Source organism: Protomyctophum bolini (genome assembly GCF_963924005.1).
Source record: "Protomyctophum bolini genome assembly, chromosome: 23".
NCBI classification, from domain to species: Eukaryota; Metazoa; Chordata; class Actinopteri; order Myctophiformes; family Myctophidae; genus Protomyctophum; species Protomyctophum bolini.
Window position 1 is genome coordinate 20,027,655 of NC_137884.1, and position 26,455 is coordinate 20,054,109.

The following is a 26,455-nucleotide window of genomic DNA, read 5'->3' on the forward strand; positions in this document are numbered from 1 at the left end:
TTATAACAACAACAAATATGACCACTTCAATCAGATCATGGAGGACCCTGGTCTGATGTAAACAAGTCTTAATGCTTTTTCTAAACTGCTGTTAATAAAAAAGATCAATCACAATCCCCCCTCCCCCTTATTGCCTGTGTTGATTTGATGAACCTGTACGTTTCACGTTTTACTAACCTGTATCTGCCTGCCTGAGTGTTAACCAATTGGAAACACAGAAGACACCATTTAAATATGCAAGGCAATTCTACACCTTTGTAAACGCCATTACTTTATTATTTTTTATACAGCCCTTATATAAGGTATTTTACATTAAACCTTACTTCAGTGATGCCAAATTACAAGATAAACATTGTGTTTAAGAATAATGTCATTAAACAAAATAGTTTTGAGTAACTTCGAGTAACAGTGAGACAGTAGACATTTAACCATTTAAAATTATGGGCAATAAATTAGGCCGAAGAATCAACACACGAAGGACATACAGTAATGACAATAAACAGTTTTTTGTTAAGAAACTGGAATGGATCCACGCTGGTAAAATTCCAGCTACTGGAACCAGTCAACCATAATAAGAACTTCCAACCTAGATATGTGTGCAACAAAAGCATGGATAAAAAACCTGACTAGATAGAGGAAAGGGCCCCCATTATACCCTAACTTATACTAGTGTCTATGAAGTCTTAAAGGGCCACTTCACCCCTTTTGCAACCAGATCTTATTTTAATGATGTTTGGGAGACAAGAAACACTTTTCTGGTGTTTTTATGAGGGTAATTTGTGTGTGTGTGTTTTTATTTATTTTTTATTTCAGTATTTCAAAGTGTCCATGGACTCCATGATGTCATGGACACTGGGCTCACTTCCTTCCTGGACTACAATTCCCATAATGCTTTGGTGCACTGCTCGTGGGGAGGGTTGTCTTACCAAAGATGGTTTATGTATGAAGATGGGATCTATCTTATTAAAAAGTCTATCCCTAATAGAGTTGTAGAATGGCATTTCATTTTCAATTTCCCTTAGATCACACAGACCACATAATCTATCCTCCTCAACCGTGCCTACATATCTGCCTGTCTCAATATGCAGACCAAGAATGCCAGCTCTAATTTGGATCACATAAGGATCGTTTCTAATCGTTTTAAATATGTCCATTCATTTCAATATTAACATTCACATATTCTCATCTTAAATATGGGGTCAGAGCCCCCTATGTGTTACCGCCCACCTCACGCAGATATGGGAAGTAAAGCAAAGTTGGCCTCTCTTGCTAATTCTCCTCTTAGGCCCAGTGTCCATGACATCATGGAGTCCATCCATGGACACTTTGAAATACTAAAATATCTAAAAACACATTGTACCCACATAAAAACCCCAGGAAAGTGTTTCTTCACTTTCTTGTCTCCCAAACATCATTAAAATAAGATTTAAGCCCTTTAAGTCCACAAACGTACGTACAGAAATACAAACTGTAAAACACCTGTAGAACCTCCGACTCTTTGTGTATTTTGAATGTGAACTGTATATGAAAAGGAAAGTAAATGAAAATAAATTATGGTCGGAATGTTATCAGTCTAAAAACGAAAATTGCACTGTGCTCAATTATTGTTGTGCATTACACACGGGTAGAAGAGACAAGCGACGGGAGCAATTTCAACCATATCCTAACTCCTAAACCTCAAGCGACAACTTTTCATCCGGAATGCAATGGCACGTGGAAAACACTAGACCAGATTGTTTTATTCAACTCATTAAAGCTATATCCCAGGTTATAGCATAAAACAAACGGCCTGAAATTATTGACAACTGCTTTCAGCTAGCTCCGCAAATCTACGCACTTTGGTTAAAGGTTTAAGACACATTTCCTGTAGTGTATATAAGAAAAGTGTATCACTTGTGTTTAGAATGTCATCCCTTTTGTTAAGTAGGTTACTTCTGTAGCGTATGATGGTAACGCATCATGTAACGCATCTGTAACGTATGATGGCACTGGTCCGACCTCTCATTAGTCCGACCCATTACTAACCCTATCCCCAAACCGTAACCCTCACCGCACGCGGAAGCCACGGGGTGAGTCTTAACCGGCCACGTCGTTGGACTAACTTGCCGGGGGGAGCCAGTCACCCAAAATTTGAGAGGACCTGTGATGTCATGACATGCATTTTATTTGTGTTTTATCTATTAATTTGGTCATTAAGGTCCACAGAATGAGAAGTCTGCTCTGCCGGAAACATTGCACATCGCGATGGTGAATACCACACCATAGACACCAATATAAGGCAAACATTTGTGCATGTGACATGTCAAACTAGGGTGTTTTCATGATTCTGAATCCATTCCAAGCATTAGTTTTGCAGGAAAAACACTCATTGGCCTAAAAACAAAGTGTCTATACATTATAAATGTAAAATAAATTCAATTCTTATTTGAAAAAGATTACTCCTAAATCTCGAGGGTTACATTCTAAATAAACTAATATTTAAACACCTGATCTTGTGGAAAACTCAAAGTAAAATCAGTTTGGATAAAGCTAGCAGATGTTAAGGTTTGGCTTGTTCAGGAAATGCTACTTGACTACTTGTCCATTCGTGTGAGTAGCAACTCCAGCATCTGTTCCAGATGAGCCATATGAGGAAGAACACCGATGAAAGCAGTCCTTAGTTTGGAACAACATGATGCCCTCAGTCCATGTCTCTAATGGAGCATATGAATGATTCAGAATCATGAAAAACCCCTAGTTTGACATGTCACAAGCTACTTTATTTTGCTTTATATATTGGTTGTCTATGGTGTGGTATACAAAAATGGCCATAACCTTTTTTCGCAATGTTTCCGTCAGAGCAGACCTCTCATTCTGTGGACCTTAATGACCAAGTGAATAGATAAAACACAAACAAAAAGTATGTCATGACATCACAGGTTAATCTCCATTCCTTGAGGTTTTGGGCCTGTTGCTCCCCGGCCGGTATAATACGGTGACGGCTCGGGTTTAGTCTGTCATTTTCATGTGTGTGTGTGTGTGTGTGTGTGTGTGTGTGTGTGTGTGTGTGTGGTCTCATAGGTAACCTCCCAGGCACAGAAGCAGTAGGCCGTGCACAGTGAGCAAGTAGAGGGAGAAAAGGAGAGGCGTGCGTTGGCGCGAGCAGAACGTCACGCGGAGCATCCGCACGAGTCCCGGGCCTCCTCTCCGACTCTGCGGAAAAAGAACAAAAGTGAGAAACACCATTGTTAGAGCAGGGGTGCTCAACGTGTGGCCCGTAGACCATTAGTGTGCGAATGTGCGATGTGCACCATGTGCGAAAATAAATATTTTATTTGACAGAAATAAGAAATGAGCGACTGAAATGAAAAGTACTGTATGAATTCAAATAGACAGCGGCTAAATTGCCTTGAGGTCCTCATGTGACCACCGCGCTGACTTTAGGTGCGTTGCCCGTTCAAAACATATTAAATAAATAACGGTAGTGGGTCGCACACACATATTTATTTCATTTTTGAACAGGGACAAACGTTTCATCAGTGTGAAGGCTGGACAAAAAAATGAAATAAATACTTTGAACTGACGTCTTGGTGTGTGGGACCCACAGTTTGCCTTGAGATGCCTTCCCTCCAATGCAGGCTCCGCCCATTGGTGTATGAATGTGTGTGAAATTGAATGGGTGAATGTAATGCACAATCCAATTTGGATAAAAAGCGATATATAAATGCACCATTTCTTTTAAAAAACTTACTCGAGTGACCACTCCTTCTGGTGGATCTATGAGGACAGCTGTTTCTGAGTGCTGTCCTTCAAGTGCAGCTTGCCTGGTATAACTGATGACATCAAACAGACACAGTCATGAATTTCTTTTTTTTTAATACATTTGTGTTTACTTTAGAGTTTAGACCAGTGGTTTTCAACCTTGATCATATCAAGGTCCATTATCTATTTGGCATTTGAGCCGCAGAGTACGGACCACCATTTGATGATATTTTGCCTCGCAGAATATTTTGTTGTCGTTGGATAAGATTGTGTCCACAATTCCATGCTGTATTGATGTGGTACCATAGGAGAGACAATAGGCAAACTATCAAAATAAGAAATGATTTGACATGCTAATTGTGTAGACTAGATTGTGAAAATGAAGTAGCCTAATGCAGGTGTACTCTTATCTATAAGGGTCCAATTGGTTACCAACTCTCCCATCATTTAGCTGCGGACCACCTGGAACCCTCTCAATGACCACTAGTTGAAAACCACTGGTTTAGACAGATAATTGACTACGGTATATTCATATTCACACAGTGGCTGTTTTGCTCTTGGAGTATGAAGTAAAAGCACAGACTGTGATGTAAAATGATGATAGTCTCGTACCTTTTTAGAAGATCCTGTGAGGCCATTAGTTGCTCCTCGATTAACATCCTCTGTTGCATCTCCTCATCCAGCCTGACGGAGGGAAATTAAAGTTTACTTTGTTTCTAAGAAAGCACACGCAAATGGTCCAGTGTGACTGTAACATGGAAGTAGGACTACTAGTCCATCCTCTTCTGAATTCCACATTTCCAATACACCAAATCTCGGCCACTCTAGCGTGGCAGCGTTACGGTGAAAGTCCACAGGGTGGTCACATATTTCAGCGGGTCACCAATTTCACCGTAACACCACCATGCTAGAGTGAACGAGTGCGAGTGAGTGAACAAGTGGCCAAGATTTTGGGGTATTGGCTTTAATGATCAGTTACCTCCTCTGCAGCTCTTTCACCTCAGCCATGTAGGCTGAGGTGGGAGCTAGGGAGCTACTGCGCTCCTGTGGGGCCCCGGGTGCGCTGTCCACTTCCTCCGTCCCCTGGAGGAAAGTTACAACAGTAAATCAGGCTACACACATTCACCCCGCGCTGCTTATGGAACTCGGCTCCGCCTCGTTCGCTGTCGTGCCGATAATCGCGGTAAAGCACAGCCTCTCGTGTAACATTGCTTAAATTCATCTCTCCTCCGCTCCATTCCGCACTGGGGATAGCACAGGCCTCGCATGTGCAATTGTGCATAAAGAATATAAAATCTATTTAAAAAATAGGTGTTTTTATATATGTACTCACACTCCATGGACAACGATGTTCCGATGTTTTACCTGTCTCTGATAGTGCTCCTGTAGAAGTTTGGGCTTAGGAGCCTGAGCTTCCTCCAGCATGGCGGTGAGCTGCCGTAGCTGTTGGTCACGCTCTGAGAGCGTGGCGAGAGTCTGCTGCTTCAGCTGTTCTGCCTGAGCCAACCAGTCAGCACGCTCCAGCCTGCAACGAGAACAAATGTCAAATGTTTAACTTCGACAGGCTGCTTCGGTGAAGTGATCAGTGACATAATAATGAGAGCATCGTTTCTCACTGGAGCGTTTCGATGTCCTGACTGCCCGCCTCCACCATGTTCTCCAGTTGCCTTATGATGCTCAGCATCTCCCCGGCTTTTGTCCTCTCCTCAAACAACTCCTGGCTGACTTTGATCAGCTCTCCCGCTCCCAGTCGAGCCAGCTCTGACTTCTTCCTCTGGAGCTCTGAGGTTTGTTGCTGTAGCTGTTCCAGCTGCAAGGTAAAACACCCAGAGAAAAAAAACTAAACATACAGGTGATGGAAGCCCTCCAATAAGCATTCAAATTAATGTAGCTATGTCGAACTGTAAAGTTGCTATGAATGTAGTGAATTTGACTACCGGTACCTATAGCAGCAGGCGTTAAAAGTTCAGAAGACGTCTCTTACCAGTCTTTCCCTATCATTCTGCAGGGCTTGTAGTGCGTTCTTCAAGCCCCACACTTCTCCGGTGGAGCCTCCCGGGCTGCTATGCACCGACGGTGGTGCTGGGGCCACCGCCTTGCTCATCTCCTCCAGCCGAAGGCTCAGCTCCTGGGCCTCGTTTATCGCCTGGTCCCTGCTGTCCTGGAGGGAGGCCATGGCCATCCCAAACGACTGGTTCTCTGCTCGCAGCTCGGCCGTCACTTCCCTCTCCCCCACCAGCTTCTGCTCGATCACCATCAGGTCTCGGGCCAACTCCGCCACCCTCTCCACGGCGCTCTCCGACTCGGTCCGCATCACGCCTCCCTCCCAGCGCAGCTCCGCCAGCTCTTTGGCCTTGGAGGCCTGCTCCTCCCTCTGGTGCTGCGTCTTGTGCTCCAGGGCCTCCACCTGCTCCCTGGCGACCTGCAGCTGCTCCCTCAGCTTCTCCACCTCGGCCCCCGGGGCGTCTCTCGTCTGCTGCTGGACCCGGCCGTCGGCACTCTGACTGAGGGTCTCCCTCTCCACCCTGCCCGGTGTGACGGCTCCCCCTGCCTCTACATCCCCCCCGTCTCCTCCTCCTCCGCCGAGGTTCTTCACGCGAGCCTCCAGGGCGTTGCGCTCGCTCTCCAGCGAGGCGATGCGCTCTCGCTGCGCGGCCAGGAGCCTCCGGTGCTGCGACTCCTTCATGCCGAGGACCTGGTTGAGCTCCTCGCGGTAGCCGTGCAGCTGGGCCGCCAGCTTGGCCTTCTCGGCGTACAGGTCGTCTCTCTGGACGAGCAGCGAGCGCAGCTCCACTTTCAGGCTGTTGTTCTCCGCCGCGGCCTCCTGGATCAGAGTGTCCTTCTCCACCATCACCTGAGAGTGCAGAAGAGACCCAGTGTTTAGGCCATATATGGGCAACTGGCGGCCCGGGGGGGTGCATACTTAGACTAGTCATTGGTGAGACATGGGTTAAGGTTAGGTTTAGGTGTGCTGCCCCGTGGGAGGTTAGGGTTAGGGTGAGGGTTTGAGATAGGTTGTATTTGTAGGACTAATGACTGGTCTAACCAATGACTAGTCTAAATCAAATATCAGAATACAGTCTAAATTAGTAGCTAAAATGTTATTGTCTTTTTTATGTCCAATGTATTTGTATTTAGTTTATAAAGTTAACATAACTGTAATTAAAGGCATTTGAAATAAAATAAAAATGTTGCTTTTCAGGATTCCAATTGAAAAATAGCAAAAGATTATTCATGGTTTTGAATTCAAATAATAGCAAAAAATAGCCCATCTACAAGCTCAATGCAACGCGTTTTGAGCTTGTAGATCGGCTATTTTTTGCTACAACAGTAATATGCAATTTGGCCCTCTGGGGCGAGTGTGGAAATATAGTGGCCATCGTCAAAGTTGCCCACACCTGGTTTAGGCGACTAAAACTATATGACGAAAAATGTCTACTGCCTTTTAACTAAATAAAAACTAAGCTACGATGACTAAAGCCAAGACTAAATATACTGATAATTCCGTTGACGAATAAAAACTAGACTAAAATATTAGAGAGGGACTAGAGAAGAGATACAGTAGAACTAAAAGACAAGTCTTTTAAAAAAAGAAGAATTCATCCCACGATTTTGAAAGCCATTTTCAATTATCTAATGTAATCCTGGGCTCTACACTTCCTCAAGTGACAAGTCGTTTTATGCTTGGTTGCCCATTAAAATAGCCGATCTACAAACTCTTGTGAGCATAAAATTTAGTCTGTAACCACTTTATGTAGGTGTGTTTAGCGTTCTCCTAAATGGCTGAAAGCTACAGTATACGAATGATTTTAAGGATGGCTTGTAGCTAATGTTAGCTACGGTTAATACAATACACCCGATTAATTTAGAACAGCGACGACACCACAGCCATGCAGTTCTGAAAACAATGCACAACAATTCGGCACATACTGTAGTGTAATGCAGTGTGACAGAACATCGTTATTATCCAGGTTTTTTTACCTGCAGGTGTTTCTCTTCCAGCTGTTTGTACATGTTGAGAACACGTTCTCTATCGTCCTGCAAAGAGGCCATGGCCCTCGTAAAGGAGCCCAGTCTGTCTTTGCTGTGGTTGCCCTCTTCCTTCGCCTTCTGTAGCTTGGCCTCCAGATCTCGCAGGTCCTCTCTCCTCTGCTCCAACTCCGTTTCTGCTAGCTGCGCCCTGCTGTCAGCATCTCTTCTAGCCTCCTCTGCAGCCTGGGGGGGGAAAACAAACACAAACTGTGAGGAGGAACAAACTGTGACGAACAGCTGCTGCAGAAATATATCGTTGCAGAAATAACATCGTACTGTTATGGAAATCAATATATGTCCATCCGGGTGAATGTATATCATAGAAGTTTATTCAGAAGAACAGCAACAAGCAAACAACATCTCTCAGTCTAGCAGGCCTAGCCTGGATCCCTCAACATTCTCTCTCAGTTCCATCTCTGGTCTCTCGTGGTCTCCCTCCCACCAGTCTCCTGAGCTTCTCTGTAGGTCCTCTCTTATACCCCAATAGCAGGTCCACAGATAAACATGACCATCACAAAGGTACAATACAATGGCTGTCTTGGCTATCGGCCCTCCTCCTGAGACAGGAACTACCTAGTGATACCTATTCAGGCCCAGCAGGGTCTCATAACAAACAATAGGTGTGACATAGCCTTTTACATACAACTTGATTGGCTTGAGACAGGCTTTCAGGCCAAGGTGTCGTTGCTCACAGACAGGACCAGACAGACTAGCATGGAACCATATACTATATAGATTTGAGTCTTCATATTTCCCACAACAGTACATAATATTGCAAATAAAACTACCTGAGTGACAGCCTGCTCCTTCTCCCCGAGCAACTCGACCTCTCTCCTCTCCTTCTCGCTCAGCTCTGTCTGCAGGCTCTCCGTCAGGGCCTTGGAGGAACGCAGGTCCGTCTCCAGCTGCTCCACGGTCAGACACAGCCTCCTCTCCTCGGCCTCCCTCTCCCTCAGCTCCGTCCTGGCCCGGTCGGCTTCACCCTGAAGCCTCCCGACCGCCTCCTCCAGAGCCCGGACCCTGTTACGGAGCCCCGCCGCCTCGCTCTCCAGGGTGCTGGCTTCAGCCCGCATGCTCTGGATTTGGGCCATCGCTTGCTCAAGCTTCCCCGTCTTCTCCTCCAGCGCAGCTATGGTTTCTCGTGATTTCTTCTCCTCTTCTTCCATCCTGAGCGCCCGATCTTGGTCTACTTTCTGCAGTCTATAATGAAAGATGTCGATTAAATGGTAAATGGTGCATTTATATAGCGCCTTTATCCAAGGCGCTTTACATAGATTCTGCATTACATTCACCCATTCACACACGCATTCATACACCGAATGGTAGCAGAAACCATGCAAGGCACAAAACCAGCACATCAGGAGCAATTAGAGGTTCAGTGTCCAGGACACTTCGACACTACTCTAACTCTGGGGGAGTCCGGGTTCGAACTGGAAACCTTGGGCCCTTTCTGAAACCAGTCCCTTGACTTGAAGTGCTCTCGGGAGGTTCCCTCGTCAGGAAGTGCCCCTCCAGCTGAATCAAGTTCCCTTGATTAGGGTGCTGGGTATAAAAAACTGTTTGGAAATACACTCGCCCTCCTTGTGCAGAAACAGGAAACAGACACCATTTGTTGCCATGGTTACCATCATGCAATTGTGTTACCTTTTATTTTGTTTGTAGGCCTACAGTTATATTGCATTGCATCGTGTATGTTTGTGTGACATGTGGATTTCATTCATATGGAAAAAGGAAATACAGCGTGACTGTCAAAAATGACATGTCATATACATCCATGGTGTTTATAAATCATTGTGTTAAAAGTTGTTTTGTTTGTGTGGTTTCATTTATAGTTTTTCACGGTGGGGTAAATAAAGAGCCCTTGTGAACATTAGTTGGAGCGTTGTCTATTCTGCATCAGATGAAGATTTTTTTATTTATCATTTATTTGTGGTGGTACTTCCATTTGTAGGTTGCGGTTTCCATGAGGACAGAGAGCAGGGCTGCACAAGGCAATCGAGTCTAGATCGGCACAGACTCGCTCTTGAGGGCTTTATAAGCCACTTCCACTCAAGGCTGCTTGGTTTCGGACGACACTTAATATGGCGCAGCCTCGCGTGAACGCGCATATCGAGGGCAAGTGTGTAGGGCGAGTGGTGAGGAGCTGGTTTCAGAAAGGGGGTTGAGGTTACCATCCAGCCACTCTACCCCTGAGCCACCGCCGCCCGATTAGTGTCAACATCTGAGATATATGTTAGAACAAACGCACACATACATGCTCATGCACACACACACACACACACACACACACACACACACGTTGTTTGGGCTTTACCGGTCCACTGAAAGCTGTAGTTCCTCCTTCTGCGTAGTTTCTTTCTGCAGCTGTTCGGCCAGCTCCTTGGCCCGTGTCTCGGTCTCACGTACTTCAGACTCCTTCCCCTGGAGGGTGCTGTTGAAGCGGGTCTCCCACTGCCGGATTTCATCCAGTACCCGGTCCCGGTCATCCTGCAGTCAGGGTTGTCACAATTAGTACATACTCGTCTAAATCGCAATTATTTGAGGAATTATTTCGTCATAATCGTTATTTCGTCCTAATCGTGTCCATGTTGAAAATGTTTCATACATTAAAAAAAAAGAAGCAGAAATAGCAGATCTTTGTGATGCGTTGTATTTAAGTATATTATTTTGTATATTTCAGTTATTTGTTATATCTATCTTTTAATTACGAAGCCTAAAAGAAACTAATTAAAACGTTAAATCGCAATAATTATTTGCGTGACAATTAATCATCAACTTAAATGCGTGATCGTGACAGCCCTACCTGCAGTGAGGACATGCAGCGTGAAAAGGCAGCCAGTCTGGCCAGGGATTCGTCCAGTCGCGCCTGCATCTCCTGGACTTGTCTCTTGGCGCTCCTGGCCATGTTCCTGGCCTCCAACGTGGCCTCCTCTTCCTTTTCCCTCTCTCGGTAAGCGTCCTCCAGCCTCAGTTCCACCTGCTTGAGCTCGGCCCCCAGCCTGAATCTCACGGAGTCCAAGGTCTGCTCCGCCTCAGCCTTTATGGACGCCTCCCGTTGCAGCGCCGCCTGTTCAGAAGCCATCTTCTCGGCCAGGGCCTGGCTGGCTCGTTTCTGGGCGTCCTCCAGCTGGGATTTGCAGCCCACCAGGTCGGCCTCAGTCCTCTTCATTCCCTCCAGGGTCTTAGAGGTTTCCGCACGGGAAGATTCCAGCTCTCGGTGGAGCTCGTCGCGGGCTAGCTGCAGTGCCTTGGCTTCCCTGCCCAGTTCACTGATCCTCTCCTGATATCTGATGCAGTCCTTCTGCATCTGACGTACTTCCAGTTGCTTTTCCCTCAGCAGTTCCTCCAGCTGACGTGCTCGGCTCTGGCTGCCCTCGCGGACCCTCTGAGCCGACTTGAGCTGTTGCTCCAACTCTCTTTGCTTGCCGGACTCTGCCTCCGCCTCGTCCCTCTCTCTCTGTGCCTGCCTCTTGTCCTCTTCTAGTCGGGCTGCTCTGTCCCTTTCACTCAGCGTCTCGGCCTCCAGGTCAGCACAGCCTCTCTCCAACCTCTCCACTTCCCTCTGGAGCTCAGCCAAGCGCTCTCGGCTCTCTGTCGACTCTTGCTGGTAGCCAGCGATGCTGCCGTTGAGCTGGGCCAATTGGTTCATCAGACGCTCCTCCAGGTCATCTTTCTCGCTCTCGAGGCTACTGCGGAGCCCTTTAAAATGGGCTTCCCGTTTAGACAGTTCCTCCACGAAGCTCTGCTCTTTGTCTTTGCTCTCTTGGAGGCATTGCTGCAGAGAGTTCACAAGGCTCTGCTCCGTCTCTTTACACTCCTGGAGTTGCTTTTGTAGTGAGCCCAGTTCAGCCTTGAGTGTGGCCTCCATTTCCTGTCTAAGCTCTCTCTCTGCACTAAATTCTGCCTCCATCTCCCTGATTTTACCATCCAAACCAATCTGGTTACCTTCAGTTGTTTCCGTTGGCCTCTCCTCGGTAGACTGCGACGGTGTTTCGGGTGCAGATAGTGCAACTACTTCCTCAAATGGTGCTTCTCGCTCTATAGCCTCAGGCTGTTCTTCAGAATTACTCTCAAGTTCATCGTGGGAAATTTCAGCCATGACACTGCTTGCTTGCTGGGCAACAACAGACTCTTCCACGACAACTTCAGAGCTTGAGGATGTAGGTGAAAGTTGCCTCTTTTTTTCTACCTCTTGGGCAAGTTCTTCCTTCAACTCGGCAACCTGTTGCTGTAAACAGTCCCTTTCAGCTTTTATCGAATCCAAATCAGCATTCAAAGTTTCCAGCTCCTCCCGAAGTCTTTCACGCTCAGGTTTCAGTGTCCTGTCATCTCTTCTGACTGCCTTCTTTTCCTCCACTTCCCTAAGCCTCTCATTTTCCTCCTCCAACTCCATTATTTTCTGCTGCTTCGTTTTAGCGAACTTTCTCATTTTATCTTTAATTGAATCCACTTCTTTCTGCGCCTCCTCTGCCCGCCGTTCTGCTCCCTGCCTCACCACCTCGTGAGCCCTCACTCTGGCTGCCAGCTCCTGTCTCTCCTGTCTGGCGGCTTCCAGGACGCGTCTCACGCGCTCTGCTTCGTCGCTCACATTTTCGTAGGACTTGAGCAGAGTCTCATACTCGTCCTTCATGCCCTGGACTTTATCCTCATGTTCTTTGCCGTTCCTGGCGGCTTCTTCCTTGACAAACTCTGCGTCTCTCTTGCAAGCATCTTTCTCCGTTATTATGCCTTCCATTGCCAACTTGAGGCTTTCACAGGACGACCCTAGACTTTGGTTCTCAAGTAAGGTACGGTCGACCTCTTCGATCAACTTAACTCGCTCTACCCTCAACTTCTCTAGCTCACACTCTTTGAGGTCCACATTCTGCTGCAGCTCAGCGATGAGTTTCTCCGTAGAGGCCAGTGCCTCTTTCTGGGCCTTGCTTTCTTTGAGGGCCTCTTTGCGGGAGATCAGAGCGGCCTGAAGTTTCCGCTGAAGCTGCTGAACCTTGGCCTCATTGTCCTTTTCTCCCTGTTGTTGTTGAACCACAGCCTCGAGGCTCAGCACCTTTTCCTGCTCGGCCGCCACCCCTTCCTGTAGGGAAGATATGAGTTGGTCCTTCTCAGCCACTGTGTCCTGCACGGAGCGAAGGAGTGTGTTTTGCTCACCAAGCTGCTGACTCAGCTCCGTTATCTCTCTGTTCTTGTTGTCGAGGAACCGTTTGAATTCCTCCACTTCAGCCTGCAGACTTACGACGGAGGCCTCTGCAGACATCGCTCCAGCTGCAGCCTCCACCTCCATTTTCAAGGATTCCGCATGAGACTCTGCCTGGCAACACTTCTCCCTTAGAGCGTCGATCTCCTCCAAAAGAACGTCAATCTGCTTTTCCTTCGCTTTTTGGGATTCCAACTCCCGGCCCAGGTCGATGAGCTCGGCTTCCTTCTGTGAGAGACTGGCCTGGGCCTGCTGCAGCTGACCCTCCAGCTGTTTGCACGTCATCTGCACAGCTTGATGCTCCTCTCTGAGAGTTTGCAGATGCACATCTTTTTCTACAGAGGGGCCCGGGGGCTGCTCCACGGGAGGAGGTTCATCACACTGCGGTGGTGCTGAATCACTTTCACTGAAATCCACCCAGTCCTCTTGGACCCAGTCACCTGGTGCTGGCTTCTCCTGTTGTGTTCCAGTGAGAGCCGCCGTCTGTTGGTTAGGTAAAGCCTCCTTCTCTACAATTACATCTCTCTGCGCCTGCCGTTCCTCCAGTTCTCTCAGTTTGGTTACAAGAGATTCCCGCTCACCGTCCTGCTTCTCAAAACGTTCCAGAAGCTCATTGTGTTCTTCCTTCTGCTGTTTCAGCTGTTCCCGGTGGTGCCTGTCCTTCTCTTTGGCCTTGCGAATGGTTTCCTTACGCGCTTGCTGGGCTTCGAGGAGCTTCTTCTGCAGCGTTTCACACTCTGCCTCTAGAGAGGCTATGTGGGATTGTAACTCTGTCATTTCTGCATTGTCAGTCTGTTGAGCGTCTTCACTTAGCTTTTTGTTCTGGACAAGGGTTTCAGCCATAGCCTGTTCCTGTTTGCCGATTCTTTGCTCAAGACTCCTGACTACTTCTTCTTTGGACCTCAAAGTTTCCCTTACTTTCTCGAGAACAGTCTCCATTTCCTGAATTTCCTTTGCTCTCTGTTTTTCTACGGCAGGTGTATTCATAGGAGTCTCCACTGTTGCTTTGCCATCATCTTGCCCTTTCCAGTTCTTGGCCTTCTCCTCAAAATCAGCCACTTTCTTTATGAGTTCTTTGCGTTGTACAAGCGCTGCCTGACATTTCTTCTTCAAGCTTGCAAGCTGGGTTGTAAGATCCTCCTTGTCCTTTCTCAAAGTAACAAGCTCATATACATCCACCGGGCCATCATCCTTCACTTCCTGTTGCACTGATCGGACATTCTCTAGTTCCGATATTTGCTCCTTCAGCTTCTTCACCTCACTGCTGATCATAAACTTTTCCTCTCCCGCCTGAAGAAGCTTGGCAGACATGCCGTCATTCAACTCCATCATCTCTTGGTCTTTCTGCATCACACGATGCTGTAGCTCACTGATCTCAGAGTCCTTCTCTGACAAAGACGTGTTGTTCAGGTCCGTCGTCTGCGAGTATTCCAGCAGGCTATTCTCCGTGTCCTGGAGCTTACGCTCCAGTTCGGAGGAGAGCAACTCCCCGTCCTCCAGCTGTGCACTCAGCATCCTGGCGTGGCCCTCCTGTTCAGAAAGGGCTTGCTGGACCGCGTCGAGGTCACTCTGCAGGGCCTCGATCCTCTGCTCCTTGGTTTGGCTTTCAGCATTCAAGATTTTTAACTGTTCTTCTAAAAGGTGCATTTCAACGCGTTTCTCCTCCACAGAGGAGGCACACTGTTGGGAGAGTTTATGCACCTCCTCTTTAGCTTCACCAAGCTCCTCCTTTACATTCTGGACCATGGATTCCATCTCTTCTCTGACAGCTACCAGCAGCTGCTTTTCTTCTTCAAGGCTATGGATTTTCTCTTGCGACTCGGTCGACGTCTCCCTCAGCCTCTGGAGTTCAGCCATAAGCTCGCTGTACCTCTTCTGGAGCTCGTCCGCTAACGCCTGGGCAAAGACTTGGCCCGAGGGGAAGCCGGAGTCAGCGGTGGAGGCACCCTGTGCGGTCAGCTGAACATGCACGGTTTCTCGGATGACAACGGAGGAAGAGGACACCTGAACGGCAGACGTCTCCTGCTCCATGCTGGTCTCCTCCCACGACTGCAGCTGTAGCTGGCCAAAGTCCTGAGTCACGGAGGGCCACTCCTGGCTGCATTCCTGGTTCACCGCTTCCAGCAGGGTCCAGCTGCTGTGGGCCACTTCCGAGTCACTGCTGGTGACCATCTCGTCCGAGGAGGCTCCCTTGGACTCTCCGGGTGGTGACTCGGACTGGCGTCCGATGAGCTCTGGGCTGCTCTCGCTGTCGGCACAGGCAGAGGTGTCCTCGGCCAGCAGGGTGTTCTCCTCTTCTGGGGCGTCCTCCACGAGGTCAGGCAAGGCCAGTGGACTGTCACGGGAGGCACTGGTAGCATCAGGATCCTGCTCTGGAGTCTGGTCACCAACGTCTTCTGTTGCACCCTCGGTGCTTTGCTCTTTAGCCAGCGAGAGGCATTCGTTCAAGGCAGCCAGCTCATTGTCTTTCTCCAACAACCGCTGCTCCAAGGCCAAGATTTGTGCTGAGGAAGTCGACAAAAATAAAGAGAAGACAAATCAGTGTTTGTTGTGACAAATGAGCTTTAGCTCCGTTCAATTCAAACATGATCACAATCATCTGTTCTGTTTTGTATTATGGCCTATTAATCTGACTGGCCTTCGCAAAACAATGTCTTCTTAATAGAGGATGTGTGACTGCATTTATAATTTGGGGGGAGATGAATGCATCAAAACAGAATCTTTATTTTACAATTTAATTTTTTAAGTGTGAGTGTGTACATGATTAGATTTTAGTATGCTGTGCCATAAATTAAATTATTGGATAGGAGGAGGATGACATTGTGGACATTGTAATAGTATGCAGGATGTTAGTACTATAATCACGTAATGTTTGCTCACAGAATGTTTGTTCAAAGGCTTCTGGGAGCAAACAATTTCTCCATTCTCTGTCAGACCAAATCCAAAAGTGCTGTTCGATGACACCAAAATCCTTTTCTATCTTGTTACGAGAATTGGGGAAGAGTATATGGGTTATAGTCTCCCTTGAAGTCATATTTCTTTACCTTTTGCAGCATCAGACGATTCCGGCACTGCTGGTTCAATCACATCCTGTCCCAGAGGTTCAGACAACTAGGGGGAAAGAAAAGGGTCAACATGTGAGCTACTTCTGAACACAGAAGCTGTTGACACACCGACTATGAATCATCATTCCTCACAATGAACTTCCTGGTATAGGGTGGACAGAAAGAACACAGAACTGATGATAAGGATAGCCATTTTGCAATGTCGGGCTGTCCGCTGTTACAATGCAAGACCACAGTGTGTCCCAGACTCCCAGCACCATACTTTCAGGTGCATAGGGCTGTCACAAATACCAATTTAAGTTGATGATTAATTGTCACACAAATAATTGCAATTAACGATTTAATTGTCATTTTTGCAATGTACATTGGAACGTTACAATTTGTATGTCTGTTTGCCTTTTAGGCTTCGTAATTACAAATTGCACAGGACAGATATGACAAATAATTGAAAACTGAACTGAAAGATATTTTTTTTAACTTTCCAAATGTTTGAAAATGATTGACGATTACCTGACAAATAATTGTGACAGGCCTACAGATGCACACAGTGCTGTCTATCGGATCTACAGTCCCAACAGGGATTAACGTTTTAAAACTGCATTTTTCTTTATGGCTGGGGAGGTCACACAGCATCGGCTGTAGCCCAAAGCACCGTCCTTTCGTCTGTCTCCTCCTGACAAGACAACAAAGTAGACCGAAGTGTTGTGGGTGTGCTGAAATAGCCTAATTGACGGTCTGAACAAAGTGACAAACGGTGTCTCTTTCACCCCAGGAGGGAACACACCATGGTGTAACATTGTATAAAAGGACACATGAGGGAAATTCCTGAAGTTCTGAGTTCTTATTATGGTGTGACATTATAGTCAGAGAGGCACTAGTAATAAAACACTGTTCGTCAGATTGCTCATTTTACACTGAGTTGCACGGCAATGGCAGCAGAAACATTATCACATTCATTAGGTATTCAATGCTTTTGTTTTCAATAACTCCAACATTTAGCTAAAATCAGGCTAATGTAGACACAGGACTTTAGAAACTCATTATAGAGAAGTTAGGGTTTGCAGTTTAGCTTTGCAGAGATGACTGTGGCTTCACTCACACCTTTCGATCTAGCATACAACATTGATGCATGCTAGATGTATGAGACTTGTTTACTGATGCAAGCTCCCAATGAATTTCCAATGGAAGTCACAACATTTGTTGTACGGCTTTCGGCTGTGTTTCGACTGCCCCCCTCATACAACAAAAATGTGGAAATGCATTGCGAGCTTGCATCAGTAAACAAGTCTCATGAATCAGCTATACATCAATCTGTTGTGAAGGTGTGAGTCAGGCCAAAGACTGTGCCGTTTCACTTAGCAGTGGTTCTCAAAGTGGGGTCCCCCAGTTGTCCTTGAGAGGGTGCCGGGGAGTCCTTGGCAAAATGTGTTAACCCATTTAGACCTGAGGCTGATTCTACAAATGTCTTCTAAATCCTGCCAGTTTTCTGATAAACCCTATGTTTCTATGTCATTGGTTCTCAAACATTTTCACGTCAAGGACCCCCAAAAATATATGTAATTGGCTGCCGACTCCCATCTGAAAATATGTTGTTCCAGGGACCCCCCCAGAAGCAAAGACTTGAGTTAAAAACACTGAAAGAATATATATAAGATTTGCGCCACATTTTCACAATCTTTAAAAAATATATAATGACATAATGCTTAAAACACCAGAAGGGGTTCCCGTACAGAATGGGTTTTAGAATCTAAATCAGTTTACTCCTTTTAATGTATGAAATGTACTGTAAATCAGCTATTTGTGAGATTGTAGATCTGCTGTTTTCAAATGACAAATCGTCTATGGGGATCCCTGGCACAAAATATTTTCTGATGGTCGTTCGCAACAAATACATATTCATTGGGGGTCCTTGACATGAAAACGTTTGAGAACCACTGATTTAAAGAAAATAAAACAAAGTGCTCACATGACTAATGAATCATTACCCCCAAAACTATCATGTTTAATTGCTTGCTTACTACTAACCGTTCCAATATGCTGCTCCAGGTGTTGTATCTTGGCAACGGCCTCCTCACATTCTGTTGTACTTCTATCCAGTTGCTCTGGAAAAAAAAAAGCTCATTCAACCTTGATGTCACATCACCTCGGCATATGGCTTAAGGGGACCATTTACTCTAGGGGACTAGAGTAAATGGTTAGAATTCCTTAACAGTAAAAAACTAGGACTAGCAGACATCAAAAACCCAGGTGTGTGGGTGATTCTCTTACCCTGAAGGACCTCCATGCTGAGAGTGACTTGGGCACATCGCTCCTCATATTCACCCCGCTCCTCCCTCAGCCTCGTCAGTCGGGCCTCCAGGGACTGCAGAGTTCCCAGGAACAGGGAGAGATCGGTCGGGGTGGGGCTTTCTTCTTCCTCCTCTGCTAAATGAACGTCCTCCAAAGCCAGGGCATGGAGGCTTCTCCATACCTTGGCTAAGGTTTCAGCCCTCTCCTGACTCTGTCCCTGCTCTTCTCTAAGAGAGGCCATCTCGTTCTGCAACTCATCGACGTCCACTGTCTCCCTCTCCCTCTCCGTGTTCTCCTGGACGGCGTGGGCGGCCGCCTGCTCAAACTTCTCATTCACGGAAGCGAGCTCCCTCTCGAGCCGAGCGATTTCCATCCCGTCTCTCTCCGACGCGTCGCGGCTCGCTTGGACGGCCGCAAACTCAGCCTCTTTCACTGACTCAAGCTCTCTCTCCAACCTGGCCACTTCTTCCATCGTCTCTTTCTCAAAAGCCTCGCCTCTAGTGATGAACGCTGCCTGTTCTACCTCTCTCGTGCTGGTCATATCTCTCAACTGCATGGCTACCTCGGCATTCCCTCTTTCTAAGAATTCATTTTGGGCTCTGAGCGTTTCCAGCTCCGATTCAGTGCGGGTGGCCTGTTGGGCCCACTTCTGCTGGTCCTCTTCCCTCTGCCCGGCAGCCTCAGCCAGCTCTGCTTCAGCGCGTGTGACCTGTTGGGCCCATTTCTGCTGGTCCACTTCCCTCTGCCCGGCAGCCTCAGCCAGCTCTGCTTCAGCACGTGTGGCCCGTTGGGCCCACTTCTGCTGGTCCTCTTCCCTCTGCCCGGCAGCCTCAGCCAACTCCTGCTCCATCAGGCGGAACTGGGCAGTTAGGATCTAGAGATAAGAAGTGAAGAAATGTGGGCGTGAGTGGGTGTGAGATGGGTGGTTGAGCCAACGATTGCCAAAGCCGCAATTTTGGTTATTGCAAATTGTGGCTCTAGCCACAAATTGCAACACTAGATTTTTTCATAATGGGTTGAATCTAGAGTTGCAACACCAGCCAATGACAGCCCATACATCCAAACAGAAAATTCCTATCTGATTGTATTAAACGACGTTAAACTCATCAACATTGCAGCTGTACAAAAAGCTTGAATCATCCTCTTTCTATCTGCAAATTGTTTGTTTCATAAACATCCACCATAGACATTACGGTATGAGCTTCTTTCTGTGTCAAGAAATTACGTACAGGTGATTATTTTTCTGTGGTGGAGTTTGGAATGAACTCGCTCGTTTTCTCCTGCTGCCTCCTACATTATGTGAAACTTCAAAACAGATGGTACTAGGGGCCATTGAGTGGTTACCAACGAGTGCTTCCAAACTCTAACACAAATCACCTGTACGGAATTTGGCAGAAAGTAGCTTATTTATTTTTTTATATATATTTTTTATCCCACGATTTTGTAACCCATTTTTCACCCCTTTGCCAATCATCTACTGTGATCCTGGGATCTACACACCCTCCGCCAACCTGGGGAGAGCAACGGACTTAACTCATGCTCCCTTCATGCCTGAGTGTCCAAGTTGCTCCTTTACACGTGACAGGGGGGAGTTTCCCTGGTTGGACGTAGCGCGTGGAAGGAACACGTTATTCCAACCAGTTCCTTTCCCCTCCATCAGGCGCCCCGGCTGGCCAGGGGGAGGCAGTTTAGAGACCAGAAAGTAGCTTATAATAGAAAGAGGATACGAACTCAAGCTTTTCATACAGCTGCAATGTTGCCAAATTTAATTTTAATAAAATCAGATAGAACCTTTGATGTGTGGGCTTTCAATAGCTGGTGATACAACTCTGGACTCAACCCATTATATACAAAAATCTAGTGTTGCAAATTGCGGCTAAAGGCCATCTAGATTGAGAAGCGGGGGGGGCACGCCAGTCAGAGTTGTATTACTTTCATCAGCCCCGTATTGATTACAGTCGGCTATAGAGTGTTGCAGTCCCGCCCCCTACCAGGGCAGAGGAAATTATTCTCCGTTCATTTTCCTCATAGACATTTCAAAAAGTATTTATTTAAAGACGTTTACACCGCGGACAAAGCCAACTCGAGTCGTGACAACTCATGACAACAAACACAATATTTTGGACCAAACAAATAATTACAAAAAAGGTTACAACACTTTTTTTGTTGTTTTTCTTCTTTGTAATTATTTGTTAATATAGAGTCTATAGTGTCAAGTTCAGCGATTTAATTGTCAACATGGGATGGGATCTGCACCTGCTTCTGTTGATCGGCACTGTTGAGCTCCTGCTGCAGCATTTCCACAACTTGGGAGCGTGAGCGCACGGCTTCCTCCAGCTCCTCACACCGCCGCTGGGATGTTTGCAGTGCCTGGGGAAACGTACAGGAGTCAATAGTTTGATGACAATTCAATTCAAAGGAGCTTTATTGGCATGAGAAAACATACGTTCACATAATACACATGTGTCAAAATATAATAAAAAACGTTTAAAATGGGGAAAGTATATGCAGTTGGAGGGCGGTACAGCATTGTGTAAACAGAGCTATGTCACATTGTGTCGTTATACAGGGTATAAAGCTTTTTGAAACAAATAGAAATTTTCACATTGCAGCATTTTTTCTCAAGACTATTTAAATAGCATATGACAAACCTCGGATTTAAGATGTGTTTAAAGGTAGCAGCTCTGTTTACATATGCAGTAGGTCTAGCGGTCTACTTGGTACAGATAGTAGTCCTATGTGACATGACAATAAATCCTGTGACATGACAATGAATAGTGAACATGAATGGAATTGTGTGGTGATGGTTTTGAAATTTCTTCTTTATGCATTAATGCAGTGGTTCTCAACGTTTTCAGGCCGCGACGCCCCCCCCCAAAAAATAATCATATTTGAACTGGGGACTCCCCTGTCCTGACAAGCACTCGGAGTCTGAATTATAGGAGCTGAGGCATTACATTTAGTTTGACTTTGCGAGGCGTTGTGAGCTTGTAGGATGTCTATTTTCACAATTTGTCTCTTTCTTTCTTCTTATTTGCCGATGCTTCGATTTTCATAGCGTAGTTTGGTTGATTACTTTTGATGCAGTAATTCTTTTTCAGTAAATCTTCTTTTTTGTCGTTATTAAAAAAGGTCACTTCACCGTCATCTGGGGGGACCCCAAGATCACGACCCACAGGTTGACAACCACTGTATTAAGGAGCGGACTCTTATATCAATCACACAACATTGAACGGGACAACAATAATACTGATCAGCTTCAAGTGCTACTGAAATGTGGCACCTGCTGGAGCTCAGTGTCGCCGTGAGATTGCATGGTGACCCTCAGCAGTTCGTCCTCATGTTTCTGGACCTGCTCCTGGAAACGCACGTCCTTCTCAAACACGACGGTCTGCAGCGCTCTCAGCTACGTTAAGGGCACAACCACAACACCCTCCAGTCAGTCAGAACGCTTTTTTAAAACACTCAAAACCTTTGAAAACTATCTCTTCGTTCTCAGGTGTAAGGATTATTTATGGTTACCTGCTCGGCGTGAACCGTTTCTTTTTCTTGAAGGAGCTGCTGCGTGGTGTTGAGGTATTCCTGGAGAGCCCTGCTGTTGGCCTCCTCCTCCGACAACTTGCTTCTCAGCTCCTCCTCTACAGCTCCACCAGATCCTGTAAAAGAGCTGTCTGGGCTCTGATGGAAACAGGACAGATGTAGAACGCACAAAAACCAACTGTGATATCTACGGCACAAACGCAAGGTTGTACATACGGGGTTGTTTTTGACTGGGTTTTTTATTGCTCAATGGAATAACTTACAGATATTCCTTCTTGTCCTTTCAAATCGGATATCTGTTTGGTGAGAGAAACCATCTTGGCTTTGGCCTGCAGTTTCAGTTTGGTGAAGCGAGTCTCTGCGGTTTCTTTTTCATCCTGCGAACATTCAACAAAACATCATTCAAAAAGACAACCTCAACAATTAACCACTTGAACGCTACAACACCATACCTATTCACCAACAATAGCCTATCTATAAGCTCACAATGAGGCACATGGGGGGGGGGGTTAAGATATAGTTTGGTATTTTTCTGCCTTTATTGGATGGTGTACACTGTACAGTATGGTGACAGGAAATGGGGAGAGAGATGGGGGGTGAAACCGGCAAAGGTCGTCCGGATCGGGAGTCGAACCCGCGACACACCAATCAGGTTGGCTTAGCAGCCTAGGTGCCCGGACTGCTACACTAGCCCGCCGGGTATGTGGCACATTGTTGTGCGCTTGTAGATCATTTTAAATTAATGTTTGCACCAGAATAGAGATGCTAGAAAATGCGCAAGAACGTGCACAAAAAACACTTGCCTTGAGCTGTGCATCTTTGTTGACCAGATCGGCATCTCTCTGGGCCAGCTGGCCGTCCTTCTCTCTAATGAGCTCTTTCAGCTGGACCACCAGCTGTTCCATGTGGGCCAGTCTCTCCAGGGCTTCCTCTGACACCGCTGGGTCCCGCTCCTCCCCTGGAAGTACCCGAGGCACCAGTCCGTCCTGCCAAAGCAGCACACACGCACACAGGAATACAATGATAGCAACTTCATCAGCCACTTCAGGTTGAGGGATAGGCCAGAATAACTTAACACACAAATAATAATCGATGAATTGTTCCTGAGGGTCAAATTCTAAATTTTCCTTCTTTAAGATAAGACAAAAAGGTGAAAATACTGCTGTCCAAAGGCTCTGCTTGATGGATTAATCTTTCTTAATCCATCAACGTCAGTCACGCAAATAGCCCTAATCCTAATGGATCCACCTGTGATTATTGAAGGAATTATGCATCTGGTACCACTACCAGACTACAATGCACCACAAGCGTCCAATTAGATCACATCTTGAATTAACAAATTCTAATCTGCAACTTGCAGTCAACGTGGTAGATTTGTAGAGTGTCTGGTCATTAAGGAGGATGTTAAGATGTAGTGTGTCCTATCATTAAGGAGGACGTTTTGCATGTCTGCTCCCACCTGTGGATCTCCATCTGGGGGCTCTTCTCCAGACAGCTCCTGGAGGACCGTGGCCAGACGACTCAACATCTGTGGGAGAACAAAACAAAGCTGTGAGTCCTGAATGCAGGCTGGCGGCACGGCTTAGGTCGGGACTCCGAAGTATCCCTTCTTTGTTTTACAGAAATGTAAAAATCTAAAATTCTAAAACAAAATGCATTTTAAAAAAAAGCTCACAATGCGTTACATCACACAACGCGTTGTGAGCTTGTAGATCAGCTATTTTCACTAGTTTGGGTCCCAGGGAGAAATCACATTTCTAAAACAGTTGGGAACCCCTGGTTTAGATTACACATTTTGTCCTTGCTATACTGCTTTTTATTAAGAGGATAGTTGGGGCTGCTGGCCTGTGGCAAAACTGTGAATTCCATGTTGAAAATGAATATTTTACTGACATTGAGAATACATTGTGAGGCCAATTTCACTAAAAAAGAAAGAAAACAATTATTAGAACTGTGTCATAACAGTAGGAAAATGGTAGACCTATTATCCAGCTGATCAGCTCAGAGGCTTTGTGGTTACGGTGGGAGGTCCAGCCAGGTCATACTCCATACATCCAAATAGATATGCCCTATATGATCGTGTTAAATGACGTTAAACTCACCAACATTTCAGCTGTAAGGAAACTTTCGGAACGCTTCTGCTAAGGAATTCCGTGCCGGTGATAATCTTTGAGGGGCGCTAGCCCCTCCTATGCACAGCTGTGCATGTAGGTGTGTTTGAGCATGTGTTTGTAGCACGGAATGTGATGATTTGATTGGCTGATGATGATGGTGTATGGTGATAAGAGCACCCCTCACTTCACACAAGTGAAGTGAGGCTTTTCGGAAGCGCTCGTCAGATAATTTGCACATAATGCGGGAAGCGGCAGCGCGTTGGGTTATTGAAAAGGAGTGCTTCCATCCAAACTCCAACATTTCAAATTTCTTAATTAATTTCTTAATTTCTAGACAGCTCATGTCTACGGTGGACATTTAAGAAACAAACACTTTGCAGATAGAAAGTGGATAGTTCAAGCTTTCCGTACAGCTGCAATGTTGGCGAGTTTAATGTCGTATAATACAATCAGATTGGACTTTTCCGTTTGGCTGTCAATGACTGGTGTTGCAACGTGCAACTCTACATTCAACCCATTAAAAAAAAAACTAGTGTTGCAAATTGCGGCTATAGGTCCCTGCGATGCATGTCCAGGAGGTGCACATCATGGTACTGACCTCACGCTACAGAAACAGGAGATCTCCTGCCCCATTAGGCCTATAAATGGCTCAGGAACCATTTTTGATTCCAAGGCTACTCATCACTACTACGGTACTTACTATTCCAGTCTTGCTGGAAAAACTGGACATGTTAATTTAGGGCTGGGTGGTAATAGGCATGGAATAACATTTACTGTTATTTTATTTACTGTGGCATTATATATTCCTTGTTCATAATAGAAATACTTGAAGGGGTAAAGCACTGGTATGGTCAGTGCAATAGCAGCCATCATCATGGTCTTAAAAGTATTACTATCCCGGACGGTTTAGCTCAACTGTCTGGGCAACTATGGCTGCTGAGCCAGCCTGACGGCGTGCCACGGGTTCGACTCCCGGTCCAGACGGCCTTTGCCGTGTCTTCCCCCCCCCCCCATCTCTCTCCCCATTTCCTGTCAATCTACTTTCAACCTATCAATAAAGGCAGAAAAAGCCCCAAAAATATATCTTTAAATGTATTACTAGAACATATTTCACATAGAGTCCAGACAGAAGGTATGACGTTTATCGTTCAAAACTGCAATAAAATAAATACAAACTCTTTTCTCAACTTCCATCTCTGAAAAACACACCATAAAATCATGCTGCAGAAAGTGAAATAAACACAACAAACAAAGAAACAAGGTCTCCTGGTCAGCGCATGCAGTATGAACAAATTCCCCATACCAAAGAAAATGCATACATTCTACTACAGTTTAAACAGCCCAGCCCAACTTTTGTTTATCTAAAAACATACATAAACTTTAAGACCATGAATTCAACAAAAAACACAAACATGTTCAATCCTAGGCTAGCCTAAGACCCAAAATAGACAAACTTACAAATGCTTAGTTATGAATATCCATTTCAACAAATCAGAATACAAATTCTTAGCCTGTAGTTTTCTCTGACTTCCAACTAGCCCCACAAGCAGAACCCAAATGTAGTAAAGTTTCTGACACTTTGATTACTTAAGCGACAATCAAATTTCATAAAAGCTTTATGTAGGGTTCCGAGAGGGGCTAACTTCCAACATGGCTGGCTGCCTGTAATGTGCAATTGTGTTGTATATTTGTAGGCAGCTAGACACAATGAATGGTTGATGTTTGTTGATGATATAATATGAGCAATGTATCATCAGCAACAACACTAAAATGGTCTCCTAATGGATCTTGCAAACAAGTCACTCGACTGTGTGAGTGTGTACAGTAACTACAGTATGCTTGTTTTATGCCACCTATCCCTGGCTGACACTGACAGCCATTACAAAAACATCATATAGGCCTCTTCTATTGGGACTGTTTATGTTGCTGAAATTCCCCAAACTGTGTGCAGTGAATCCAAAACCCACTGGGTCGAGTTAAAGCGGACGACTTGTCCCGAACCTCTCACAACATCAGACACTCAACTGCGGCTGCGTCATTATAGTTTGTGTGACGTCCATGTTAGATTAAATCATGACTCTCCTTTCATAGATACGTAAGATAACAATAAATAACGACACGTTTGTCTTCAGGACAGGTATCCAACGTGCATAAATAAGGCTTCACGAACGACTTTGCAGGGCAGTGGTCGTGGAGGTACAGACTAAACTTCACCAACCCTGGCTTACTCGCTACTCTCTCTCCTCGCAGCCTTGCTAAAACAAGCTACACAACAACTCTGCAAAACACAAGAAACAGCTCACAAACAAACCGAACCCGGCGTGTCTGTCATTGAATGAATTCAAATGTGTAACCTTTACAGAAATAAGGTTTGACCAACCTGTGCGAGTGTCTGTCCAGTAAACACTGTCTTTTATGATCTGCTTTTGGATGGATGTGTGTGACTATGTGCAAAGCCTACAGTAGCCACATCACCAGCA

At 45.9% G+C, this 26,455-nt stretch overlaps 1 protein-coding gene across 2 annotated transcripts; it reads right to left on the reverse strand.

Moving 5' to 3' along the window:
* Positions 1-227: 227 nt before the first annotated feature.
* golgb1 (golgin B1) lies at positions 228-26,455 on the reverse strand. Of its 2 annotated transcripts, XR_013963538.1 has the most exons (22): positions 26,356-26,455; positions 23,321-23,389; positions 22,665-22,847; positions 22,125-22,238; positions 21,844-21,999; positions 21,605-21,727; positions 20,578-20,691; positions 18,301-19,195; positions 18,058-18,134; positions 16,012-16,078; positions 10,577-15,471; positions 10,088-10,260; positions 8,562-8,973; positions 7,723-7,956; positions 5,726-6,595; positions 5,358-5,551; positions 5,107-5,266; positions 4,721-4,824; positions 4,354-4,425; positions 3,731-3,812; positions 324-3,192; positions 228-292 (listed from the first exon to the last, which is right to left on the reverse strand). XR_013963538.1 is itself a non-coding variant. In XM_080757211.1 (21 exons), exons 2-21 carry the CDS (start codon positions 23,387-23,389, stop codon positions 3,055-3,057), a joined length of 9,132 nt encoding a protein of 3,043 aa, XP_080613337.1. In that variant the 5' UTR covers positions 26,356-26,455; the 3' UTR covers positions 228-3,054. The 2 variants fall into 2 exon arrangements, 1 of the variants encoding a protein (XP_080613337.1); XM_080757211.1 differs by having other exon boundaries at positions 228-3,192.

Bases quoted from the DNA above. Each gene is read 5' to 3' on its own strand.
- golgb1 (XM_080757211.1), bottom strand. From the start codon at position 23,389: ATGTTGAGTCGTCTGGCCACGGTCCTCCAGGAGCTGTCTGGAGAAGAG. The intron at 22,848-23,320 runs GTGGGAGCAGAC...CTGCTTTGGCAG, and splicing joins CCCCAGATGGAGATCCACAG to GACGGACTGGTGCCTCGGGT. The intron at 15,472-16,011 runs GTAAAGAAATAT...CGACTTCCTCAG, and splicing joins ATCGTCTGATGCTGCAAAAG to CACAAATCTTGGCCTTGGAG.